The 12,481-nt window shown below is 28.8% G+C and overlaps 1 protein-coding gene across 3 annotated transcripts; it reads right to left on the minus strand.

The window, feature by feature from the left end:
* Window positions 1-11,059, minus strand: LOC145842124 (uncharacterized). Of its 3 annotated transcripts, none has more exons than XM_082949510.1 (16): window positions 10,966-11,059; window positions 10,274-10,426; window positions 9,731-9,851; window positions 8,350-8,515; window positions 8,034-8,168; window positions 7,875-7,961; window positions 5,670-5,807; window positions 4,952-5,066; window positions 4,635-4,736; window positions 3,770-3,859; window positions 3,118-3,700; window positions 2,869-2,956; window positions 2,421-2,523; window positions 1,884-2,059; window positions 1,609-1,674; window positions 1-1,230 (listed from the first exon to the last, which is right to left on the minus strand). In XM_082949510.1, exons 1-16 carry the CDS (start codon window positions 10,973-10,975, stop codon window positions 901-903), a joined length of 2,463 nt encoding a protein of 820 aa, XP_082805636.1. In that variant the 5' UTR covers window positions 10,976-11,059; the 3' UTR covers window positions 1-900. The 3 variants fall into 3 exon arrangements, with proteins under 3 accessions (XP_082805636.1, XP_082805634.1, XP_082805637.1); XM_082949508.1 differs by having other exon boundaries at window positions 1,884-2,113; XM_082949511.1 differs by lacking the exon at window positions 1,609-1,674 and having other exon boundaries at window positions 1,884-2,113.
* Window positions 11,060-12,481: the final 1,422 nt, after the last annotated feature.

Below are 12,481 nucleotides of genomic sequence, written 5' to 3' on the forward strand. Positions count from 1 at the left end.
AGGGAAAGCAATATTTGTCGGCCCTCGGTAAAAATTCAATTTCATCTTAGAACTGCATTTAATTACGCCTATTTTTCTTTAACTATAAAAAGCAGGACAGATTATACATACTTGACTTTAGAACAATTCACAAACATAATTTTCAAACGTGCTTTAAGGTTTTAATCAAGTAAGGGAGTATTTGTTTATATAACAGCACATAATGTTCCAGTACATTTTTCAATATGCCCAATTCCTCTGTACACCAGGTACACCATTTCAAATAGCTGCTAATTCGCTAAATACGTTTATACTGGCTTGCAACACTTTAATTTTACTTACAACTTAATTTTCACACCTTAAATAAAACTATTAGACTATATTAAGCATTCCTAACAGCATTACATACTAACTTATAATCTAACCTGTTTCTTTAACGTTATGAAGTTGTAAAAGCTTTAACTTTAATCATAAAACTTCATTATTACATTATCAAAAACAGGAAGGACCCAGCTTCATTCTGGTTAAACAACTAGCTCTTATTAGTGCCCGGGGGACAAGTGTGTAATGGTAGAAGAACCAGTAAATATGTATTACCAATTCAAAATGATTTACAAAACTCAAAGAATTCTAAAGAAAGTACTTAATTGAACTAGCGGAAACGGACTTGATCGAAATACAAAAACTTATGGAAACAAAGAAAAAAAGAACGTCTAAGCAAACTTCTGTCCGTGGACATTAACTAATCATCAAACATGGGACCAGCTACTGGAAATGAACTATTGGAAATGTAATTAAATGACAAGCTAATAACCTAATTCGATTCCAAACAGATTAAAACCAAACAACATTAAGATCGACAAAAGTGAAAAGTTTAATAAACAGGTTGGCAGGTTGCCTGCAAATTCAATCGGCTAATTTTTACTGGCAGGCAGCTTCTGCGAATTGTACTATTTCCTCCAAAACGTCAGCAGCATCGTCGTAGCATCTCTGCTCGTCACGCCTGCTCTGATTGGTCGGCTCATCACGGGTACTCTGGTCAATCAGCTCCTCATTGGCGCCCTGGTTTGTCTGCTCGTCACGCCTGCTCTGATTGGTCAGCTCCTCATCGGCGCTCTGATTGGTCACCTCCTCATCAGCGCTCTGATTGGTCGGCTCCTCATCGCTGCTCTGGTTGGTCATCTCCTCATCGCTGCTCTGGTTGGTCATCTCCTCATCAGCGCTCTGATTGGTCGGCTCATCATCGGCGCTCTGTAAAATTAAATAGAATATGAATATTTGCTATTGCACTTTTATTAATTTGGATAACTTTTTGAACAAACTAGATATGTTTTCCTTAATTAGAAATTTGCGTTAAAGTATTTAAATTCCTTTTTAATTGGTTTTAATACCTTAAAACCTGAAATTTTTCAATACTAAATTAAAAACACCATAATCATCTACCTAATTACATTCTTCAGTGATGTAGAGGAGTTTTGGTAGAGTTACAGTATCTAGATACGTGATATGTATATATGCTGTTTTATAAATCCCGCTTGTAAAATTTATAACTTGTAACATTACATTTAACTAGTTCTTAAACTCCTTAATACTCCGTAATAGTGTTATAAGCAAACAGTAAAAACGCACCAAAGCTTGCGGAAGACCAGTAGCCTTGTCATGTTTGTCTTCATGCAAACTTACTTCATTGGCGCTCTGTAAAATTAAATACAATAAATATATATCGATTTCTCAAATTTCAGGTTTTCCAGGATTGCAGGTTTTTTGTCCACCCTGTATAGATCTACAGTTTTTTTTTTATTTAGTTCTTAAATTCATTTGGTGATTTAACACAAGTATGCATGTATCATATTTAATTCAACCTCAAGCGAATACGTAGTACAAATAGTGGAAAGATTACCCACCAAAACTTGCGGAAGACCAGAAACGTCATCATCTTTAGTGGCATCTTCATCATGTTTGTCTTCGTGCAAACTTGCTTCATTGGCATCAGCTGAATGTGAGGACATATTTTCTTCTTGCATTGAAGCATCATTTGGAGCATTGAAAGTTTTTCTTGGCTTATTGCAACCTTCGTTTTCTATAGATAATTTAAATAATTTACTTGAAGAATTCTTCCTTTTTTTGATTCTGCCTGTTTAGACAAGAATTACTTACTAGCTTGACATAATAGCTTGCACTTTTTAATTACTTTTATAAACTTAAACGCTTTCTATAAATTACATATATTGGTTAGTTAGTTCAAAAGGTATATTAAAAATGCATGGAAATTTTAAAAACATTAGACTGTTATAAGCCCTAAAACAAGATTTCAAACAATTAACATTATAATTATAAATATATAAACTTTTAACACTTCAAGTAGAGATAAACTTTATGCTAAAACACCTTAGCATAAGTTATAGAGTTTACAAGTTTTCTATCAAAACAGCAAGACTTACGTAAACTTTCGTTTGTAAGTGTTATTTTGTTTTTTTCACGCCACTCCAACGTACGATTCTTAGTGAGGACTGGACGGTTGTCTACTTCATCGAGGCATTTTTCCTGTAAATCAGCAGTTTTTCAAGAAAATATAAATACATTATTATATTCGTAACAGCAACTATTTATCATCAACTTAGAAATAGCACAATTGGTGCTCTGATAAAAAATTATCGATTTGTTTGAATAATCTTACACTGTTACGGTTTAATACATTTCTTGGCATAACCTATGTATCTAAACTAAGTAAGTATTGTGAATAGTTGAATAATTTAAATTTTAGGCGGAAGACAACCAAGTCCGGCTAGATATAAAAAGATTGTATATTTGTTTGAAAATAGTTAATAATATGTTATGTTTCAATTACTTTAATAAAGATATTTATCAAATAATTTCAATTTATACTACCTCCGCTGCTACACTTTCCACTTCATTTGCATTTTCTTTTTCAGCAATTTTTTCATGCGATGGTTGCTTATCTTCGATCGAGAAAATTCTAGAAAGTATTTATTTTCTTAAGCTTTTATACTTTTTTAAACAAATATTTACATACAAAACATATACATAAAATTTTTTAAGAATCCATCTGTTATTGAAATTAAAGAAATGTTTTTCTACTTAATTGCAAATTTACAAGCTTATGTCATGAGAACTTACAGAGATGAATTCGCATTGCTAGTCTCCAACGTTTCCAGCGATGCGTCGGCTTCCTTGGTGTCTACTGCCACTTCGCTTTCTTCATTGGTATCTTCTGCCAGCTTGCCTTCTTCCTTGGGGTCTACTGCCATTTCGCTGTCTTCATTGGTGTCTTCTGCCATTTCGCTGTCTTCATTGGCGTCTTCTGCCAGCTTGCCTTCTTCATTGGGGTCTACTGCCATTTCGTTGTCTTCTGCCAGCTCGCTTTCCGTTGTGCTCATGTTCACTTCTTCCTTCTCATCTGAGACGTGAGCGCTTTGCGTGGAAGTTTCTTCATCTGCGGTGCTCTCTTCTTCAACTTCACTCGTCTGCTCCTGGCAGGCCGGTTCGTTTGCACCATCGTTGACTACGACGCCGTCTGCTCCACCGCTGATGTTAAGATTCTCATCTGAATTTTCCACGTTTTCGCTTGAAGCGGTTTCTTCGGTTGCTTGAGCTTTACTTGTTATTTCAGCAACCACCGCCTTCAGTGATGACAGCTCTTCTTGCACCTTCTTCATGTACTTATCAGAACAAGCCTTCTCGAACTTCTCCAATCTCTTCTCTGCGTGTTTTAAAATAAGTTACTACTTTTGAAAGAACAAACAAATCAAATTTGGTGAGTTAAAACTACCCAATTGGGCTTCAACTTCCTTCTTAGCGAGCTTCTTCACTTCTATCTGCAACGAATTTTGGTGTTGCTCCATTACCTTCTTTAGTTTATCTGTAAGAATTACATTTATCAGAATTATTTACTTGATATTTCTTGGTTTTGATAGGCTAACTACAGGGTTGCCACTCGTTTTTTCAAAAATTTTTCTAGGTTTTCTAAATGTTTTTTGGACTATTTTTAGTTAAGTTTAAGGTAAGAAACTGTGTTAAATACTATAAAAAACATTAAAATGATACTGTTAAGCTACTTTATATGTGTTTATAAAAAAAAAAAATTGATGATGTTTATTTATATGATATATTTTTTGAGTCAAATCTAAATTTCACTACTTAACATGTGAAAATTGTTAAAATTCCAAATTTTTTTAGTGATATTTGTTCAAAATTCCAGGTTTTTTCAGGTTTTCAGGTAAAGTGGCAACCTTGTTACTAATATTCTTTAATTTACTTACTTTGGTCAAAAATAAAAAAGCATAAGTACATAAATATATTGTTATTTAAATAGTGCAAAATTGACAGTAAAATTTATATTTAATTAATAAGTATACTAAAACTACATTATGGTATTCTATCAAGTGTAAAAATAAAAGATTCTAAAATTTGTACCATTTCAATTATAAAAACATTAGTTAGTTTAAATTAAATACTAACAGTTGATGATTGACAACTAAAATAGTGTTTTTATATGCACTCATTAATTTGGATTATACAGAAAAAAATCGTTATCGAGTGAGATTGTCAACTTTAATTGAAAAACATATCCTAAAAATACAACTTTTCAGTTAAGTCTAGTAAGATTTAACACAAATTAATTGCAAACAACATACCTTGTTCGAAAACAACGAGTTTTTTTGACTCGTCTTTCAGCATTTTAAGAACATCATTCCTTTTGATAGCTGCCAGATTCAATTGCTTCATCATTTCTTGGCCTATTTAAAAAAAAAAACATTTTATAGACATCATTTTTTTTAATAAATATTTTATATTTTCTAATGTGTCTTTTGAGAGTTTTTTTTCACATATCTATCCGAATAATCAATTTAAACTGCTGTAAAATAAATAGTTCAACAAACAAAACGGTCACTAACAGTTATTTACTTCTTTATAAACTTAGTAAGTTGCTAAACTAAATTCAGAAGCTTACTTGTTTGCTGGAAAATGAGCCGTTTTTCCTTTTCGAACCACTTCTTGTCAAACGACAAGCCTCTTTGAACGTTTGGAGATGCTTCGTCAGTGACATTTTCATCTTCAGCAATGCTCTAAAAAATGTTTATAATGTTTTTAAAAAATTTGTCTCGGCATTTTAAGCCATATACTTTTGACTACTAGGTTCAAATAATCAAGTAAAAAACTGTAAGTTCAACTTTTTTTTGCCTTGCTTTGATTAGAGAGAGTTTATAGGTAGACTAAGTAGAGAAGTGTAAATATGTTTATAAATATATATACATGAATAGAATTTGGTTGACATAAACATGAAAAGAAAAAAAAGGTTTGCAAATAATCTAGGAAAAAATTATATAGTAAAATAATGAAAAAAAACTTTAGTAATAAAAAGCAGCAAATCATATGAATGACACTTTCAATTACTTGCAATTGACTGTTTAAATATTTATTGGATTAACACAAAGTTTTTGACTATTTTAGCAAAATCAATATTTTTCTAAGAAAAACAAGTTTTTAATTGACAACGTATGTAGCAAAACACTCAGCCACAAGTAGAGTGGCTTCAGACAAGATTAAAATACAAAGTTAAGGATAAAGATCAGAGATTAGTGCTTGAAAACAAGTATGTCCAAGTATGTTGTTACTCAAACAGTCTTAATGTCACACAAACTAAGTTAAGTTCAGCTATCAAAACTAACCTGGCGAGTTTTGGACCGTTTGGATTTTTTTGCACGAGAAGGAGTGACCTCGATAGGTTTAGAGCAATTTTTTTCATAAAACAATTTCATTATTCGAGAATCAGTTAGGTCGACGTTGTTGGCAGGCGTAGAGGGTGTCTTTAATAATAAATTTAATGACAAAATTGTTCTCAACTTGAAAAAATTAGTCAAGTTTATAGTTTGGCAAGGGTTGCAACTCTTTGAAACAAACAATTTAGCCTGATTTTAAACGAAATTTACTTTAATAAAAGTTTTAATACTTAGATAAATCATAGTAATAACAAAGGGACTTATATCTCAAATAAATGTATTATTTTGAAAAGGGGTAACTATTTTCTTATTTTATTTACTTTAACATTTATGAAAACATCCAAACAAGTTTTGTAAAACACTTGCACTTAATAAAACTTCAAACACTTACATAGTTTTCAATAAAACTTTAATTAGTCTAGGTGGCCTGAGTGAGTGACAACCTTTTTGTATAACTTTTAATTTACTGTGAATGATTTTCAAGAAACTACTATTTGTTGTAAAAAAATTATAATGAATTTAGTAATCGCTTTTTACAAAAAGTAACAAATTAATAGAAGTATTTGTATATGATCGAACCTATCTAAATTTTTTATTAATTTCAACTAAAAAATATATTATTAAAAAAATGTGATTAAACATTTTTTTTAATTACTTTTATTTTAACTTATATTTTATGAAAATCGGTAAAGTTTCTATAGCTCTAAACATAACTTTACTTTAAATTATCTGGTGTTTTCAACAAAAAAACTATTTTAATAGAATATATATTTAGATTATTCTTAGTCTAACCTTATGTAATAAGATAATACTTCCACATACAAAAAAAAATTAACAAATAAGTAGAACTTTAAAACTAAACTACTTGTTATTTTAATTATTACGTATTTATTTTTATGAACTATTATCTAAATGGACTCAATAGTTTTTTTAAGAATAGCAAGGTGTTGCAACTTAGATTTTTATAGGAGATTGGACACAAAATAAAGATTAGGGTAAAAGAGGGAAGGTAAATCAGGTGAGCACATTATTTAATAAAAATACTTTGATTCGGTTGAGAGACAATGCAGTAAGTTTATCTAGACTAGGGTTTCCCAGAGTGGGCCGTTAGCAGCAAAGAGATGAGGTCATAATGAGATATTCTGGAGATGATGATGAAAAGGAAAAGGTCTTAAAATTTTTAATGATAGATTGTTGAAAAATATTGTTGGAAGAGGTTTAGCTTTTTGAAAAAAAGTTTGGGGAACCCTAGTCTAGACTAAAAATCACTTTTGTTAAAAATGACATTGAAATTAGTTTAATTTTTAAGCACATTCGCTATTTCAATATAAAAAATTTAGATTTATAGATTTTTTTAGTACTAAAAAATAAACTCTCTTAAAGCTTTATACAAAATGGATTTTTCATGCTTAAAGAACAAAAAAAACAGTTTAACTTGATTAAATGTAGTGAAAAATTTTACAACGAACCAGAATTTTTCCGTTTAATGGGTCATATTTCATCTCAACCTCACTTCTTGAAAAACTTATACAAGAAGTGACCGATTTTATCTGTAGTTATTAACTTCTATAATTAAATTGTTCCTAAGCTTTGATTAGTTTAAAATACAAATTGTTAATAAACTACTTTCAAACAAATTTTGTTTAAAAAATTGTTTTGTTGCCTTACAGGTTTTTTTTTTTTTGACTTAATCTGAAAGTTGAAATCTGCAATTCTTATAACTGGTTTATTTACATTTTTATTTTCAAAAACTATTTTTGAACAAAAATTTTTTAATATCCTGTGAAAACGGATTAAGAACCTAAAAACAGCTTCACAGAAATAAATTAGATTATTTCAATCCAGTATTTTTATTGCAACCTTTTTAAGCTAGTACTTCTTAAAAAAATTTTTTTTTTTGGTTTTCTTTTTCTAAAACTTCCTTATTGTTTTTCAATCAGACTCAAATCTTTTTAAAGGATCAGTACACTTAATAAATAATTGCTTAAGCCTACGAAGTATAATAAAGCTATAAGTAATCCCAATTAGTAAAAAAATCATAAGGCATAAATCATTATATTAATTAACTTGATATTTGTAAAAAGTTGAAAGAAGTACATTTTTAGTTGTATTCTCTAAATATCTATTTCTACTAATTTAAATTAAAATAATAACCATATCATTAGGGATGATTTGTACGTCCTGAAGATCATCTGAACCATTTGCTTCAATCATATCCGACTTCTTACTTGATGTTGCAATCTTCAATAAATTAGCATTGTAAAATTAAATTCTAACAGTTTAAATGGAAAAAGTTACAAAAATTACAAAAACCTTCCGATGCTTGGGAGGAAAGCCGGGAAATTCAGCTTCGTCATCGTCGGAAGATTTGAACAACTCAACAGCTTCTTTGTTTTCAACCTGCTGCTTGCTTCCTCGTTTGCTGTACGACGACTTCAAAACTGGTTTCTAAAAATCAAAATGCGTATTTTGAGTTAAAACAATACGACACTGGTATAATGTCTGTGTGCTGTTGGGTTTTTAAAGGTGTAGCCACACAGAAATAATTACAATGCAACATACATTGACTTGATATAAAACATACGCTTTATCACAAAAATATTTTGATTAACAAATTATTCATAAAAACCTGCACATAGTCACTGTATTTTCCAGGTGCTGTCCTCTTTCTGGCCGGTCGAGGAGTGCTAACGGCAGCAGGTTTATCAACCTTCATTTCTTGTGTTTCTGGTTTTGATTTGCTTTTTGTTGCCTGCTTTTCATCAGCTTCTTTCTCCTGTAAAGCTTTCTGTTGCCTGTAAAGAATTTGTTTAATTAAATTTACTTGCTGTATTTCTCAACCCATTGTTTGTTTTTAAGCATTATTGTTTTATACTATTTAAGATAAATAAAACTCAAGGGTGTTATAAAACTCCGGGTTGCCACTCAGTTTTTTAAACTTTTTTCCAGGTTTTCCAAATTTCTTCCAGGTTTTTAAAAGTCCACATTTTTGGGTCTATTTTTAGTTTTAAGCTAATTTCCAATAAAGAAACTGTGTTAAAATAGAATAAAAGCATTGATAAGATACTGTAAAGTTACTTTAAATGTGTTTTTTAATAAAAAAACTTTTGATGATGACAAAAAATCTTAATTATATGATAGATTTTTTGTGTCAAATCAAAATTTTACAACTGAAAATGTTAAAGTTTTTAAAAATTCCAGGTTTTTCCAGGTTTTTTGATCAAATTTCCAGGTTTTTCCAGGTTATTTTAGCCTAAGATGACAAATTCCAGGTTTTTCCAGGTTTCCAGGTAAAGTGGCAACCCTGAAAATTTCAATTCCCAAAATTTATATTTCAAATATTTTCAACAGTACTATAGTTTAAAATTTATAATTCTTCTAATTATAGTATTCAATTAGTCATAGTAAAATAACTTAAACTTTTTTTCATCTATGAAATATTAACTTAGTACAACAATGATTATGTGTAAATGTTAAAAATATAGCTGCAGTTCTAAGGTAGCTCCTGATTGGCTATCATTTTACTTATTTTTATTTTAAGCTATTAGTAATGAAACTTTTCTCCGGTTAATCTGTTATATGTTTGGGTAAGGTGGGTTGTGGGTTAGAAATAAGGGTGTAGATTAACAATATAAACTCAAACGAATGTTTATTGAATTGAAAACATAAAACAACCATGGAATCTAAACTAACGTAAATAACAGAAAAGCATCACAATTTGCTCCCTGGTAGTACTTGTATTCTTAAGCTTAAATATTAAATTATCTAGAGCACCTAAATTAAATTTTAAATACTACATTACAGTTAGTGTTAAGAAAAATCAGTATGCTTATTTTCAAAAGCATATACCTACTTTTTTTTTAATTGCAGTTTAGTCACAAATTTATCAATTAAATGAAAACTTTAAGAATTAAAACATTTAACTAAACTACTCAAACTTTCTTGCATATATTTATTCTCAAGTAATAATTAATAAAAAAGTAGCATGGAGAAAATGTAAAATCACTCACTCTTCAAGAGCCTGCCGAATTTGAGTCCTTAGAAACCACTCGGGTTTGCACTGATAACCATTGTCCTTGCGGACACTCAGAAACAGTTGGAAGGTTTCTCTACTGCTGCTTGTGCCTAACACTTAATTTTTTTTTTTTTTTGAAACATCACCTTGCATATATTTACATCAAAATTATGTGTTAAAAAATTGGTAAAAAATAAATAAAACAACTGTTGTTTTCAGTTCTCCTAAAATATTATATATGCAGTTGGAACTAATTTAAATTGTTTAAGTTTTTGTTAAATGTTTGCATAAATTTGATTGAATTTGTTTTTAATATAACATATTATGTACTTTTTAAAAATGTTCAAATAACTTCCAAAACAAGCATATAAAAAAATAACAAACGAATAAATGACCAATATCTATTTTGGCCATCATCAACAAAGTTGAGATGTTAACAACAATAAACAATTAACTTCACACGACCAACAACAATAAACAATAAATGCCATCATCAACAAAGTTTAGATATTTGCAACAATAAACAATAAATGCAAACCTGCATATCTGTACCACCTCCCTCTGCCGTCCTCTCTCGCTTCAGCCTTGAAGATCTTGTTTTTTATCAAAACTTCAAACAGTTTAGACTTGGTGTAAGTATAAGTGCCTATATGATCTGTTACTGTGACCACATCGTTGTCTCGAGCTTTTTCTGTTAGAAAAATGCTTTTGTTTTAAAGAAAAATACTGTCTTTGTGATTTTGATCTTTTTTTTTCAAATATTAGTTACTGTCTTAACAGTTTATGGTTATAAAATTTATAACTCAATAAATATGTAACTTTTGTTTTCTCTCTTGTAGAATATATGTAGAAAAAAAATTTTAAACTTTTTAAACAAAGTTTTGAAAACTTTTATTATAACAAATCTTTAGTGGAACTTTTTTATCAAAAAGAAGTAATTTACTTTCAATATTTAAACAATTTTATCAAGCTTACAAAACCTACTACTTTAAATTCTATCACTAAACAAAAGTATTTAAATTAGATATTTTACCTACTGAAAATTTTTAATTTACTGTGTTTTTAATTAAATTTATATTTAATTACAAAACTAGCTAGCTATTTTGTTCAAGTTAATCAATATGACTTTCATTAAATTGAAAATTTTTTGAAGTCTCAAGAATTGTAATAAAAAATTAATAAAAACTTAATATTTTTACAATGATTAAAAAATTATAAAAAATAACTTACTTCTTCCCATACTTCTAAGTTCTTTGACTGATTGCTATTTTGATTTAAAAAACACACTAATAAATGTTCCTGATAAAAATTTAGGAGATAATTAATGTTAACCTTTGATAATTAAGAATCAAAATGGTTTTAGTAGCACCAAAAACTAAAATACATGATTTTAATTCCAAAAACTAGCATTAAAATAAAATTATAATAATTAAAATTTATTTATATACACCATAGATAAATACTTTCAAATGGGTTTTATAAGTTAATCTTGTTTTAAACATCAGTTTGCTATTATACTTGATTGTAATACTAACAAGGTCTTTTACAAAACACAAATATATTTCAACAAGTTTTCATTAGTGTGATACAATTGTTACAAAATAAATACATAAATACAATAAAATAAATAAAATAATAAAAACTTATATAGCCTTATAATTGCCTCAGAAATTATAAAGCTATAAGAGTTTTAAAATTTTCTTTATTTTGTTACAGTTGTATCACACTGATGAAAATTTGTTGAAAAACATTTGGCATGGGGATCTCTACAAAAATTAACACTTGCTCTTATTTGAAAGCTTTATGTATAAACTACAAGTCAGTTTTTATACAATTGTAAAAAATTAATTAGTTTTTGAGATATAGACATTTTTGTAAAAAGTTTTCAAAACCAAATCAATTGAAATTTTATAGGGTCAATTTTCTTGGAAGTTTAAAAATTCACTAAAAATCTATTTCCACCTCCTTTTTTTGAGCTAAAAACCTCAAATTTTCAGAAAACATTTATTTCATAATTTAAAAGATTTATAATGTTGGGTTTTTTAATATTGAAAATAAAAATTTTAGGTAAAATACAACAAAAGAGTTTTTTTTTTCAAAATTAAAAAATTCTTGCATTAAATCAAGTTAAACATTAGTGATACACTTACACAGGGTTGCCACTCGTTTTTTCAAAAATTTTTCCAGGTTTTTCAAATTTCTTCCAGGTTTTTAAAAGTAAACATTTTTGGGTCTATTTTTAGTTTTAAGTTAATTCAGGGTTCGTGCGCGAAATTTTTTTCATTTAGCTTGACTGGGACCAATTTAGCCTGAAATTTTTTCAAAGTAAGGAAAATCCCCTTAAGAAGTCATTTTAGATATTTGGGGGTCTTAATTAGTACTATTGTAGTTTCCGACTTCAACTAGCTTTATCTCAAAAGTATTTTGAGCTTTAAAAATCTGCAAAAAGCAACTCATAGCTTAGTTACAACTCAATAAAATAAGACAAAATTGTGAAAAAGGTGACTGACCTCTTCCCCCTATACCCTTAACATAACAAATTCAGTGATAAGTTTAAAAAAAAAAGTGTTATATCTAATCTATTACTAGTGTAAAAACATAATATATATTACTAAACACATTTGTTCAATTTTATTAAGCACTAAGTAAAAACATTATAACCAGAAGATTTATAATAAAACGACGTGCATTGTTGTGTTTTATTAAAACTTAGAATGAAACGCTTACATGAGTACTAAAATTCAAA

Source organism: Thalia democratica, chromosome 8 (genome assembly GCF_965202585.1).
Source record: "Thalia democratica chromosome 8, ktThaDemo2.hap1.1, whole genome shotgun sequence".
In the NCBI taxonomy this organism is placed as follows: Eukaryota; Metazoa; Chordata; class Thaliacea; order Salpida; family Salpidae; genus Thalia; species Thalia democratica.

Coding starts and splice junctions, on each gene's coding strand:
- LOC145842124 (XM_082949508.1), bottom strand. Junction 8,169..8,349: donor AATACAGTGACTATGTGCAG/GTTTTTATGAAT, acceptor TTTGATTTTTAG/AAACCAGTTTTGAAGTCGTC. Junction 2,957..3,117: donor AGCAATGCGAATTCATCTCT/GTAAGTTCTCAT, acceptor AATACTTTCTAG/AATTTTCTCGATCGAAGATA.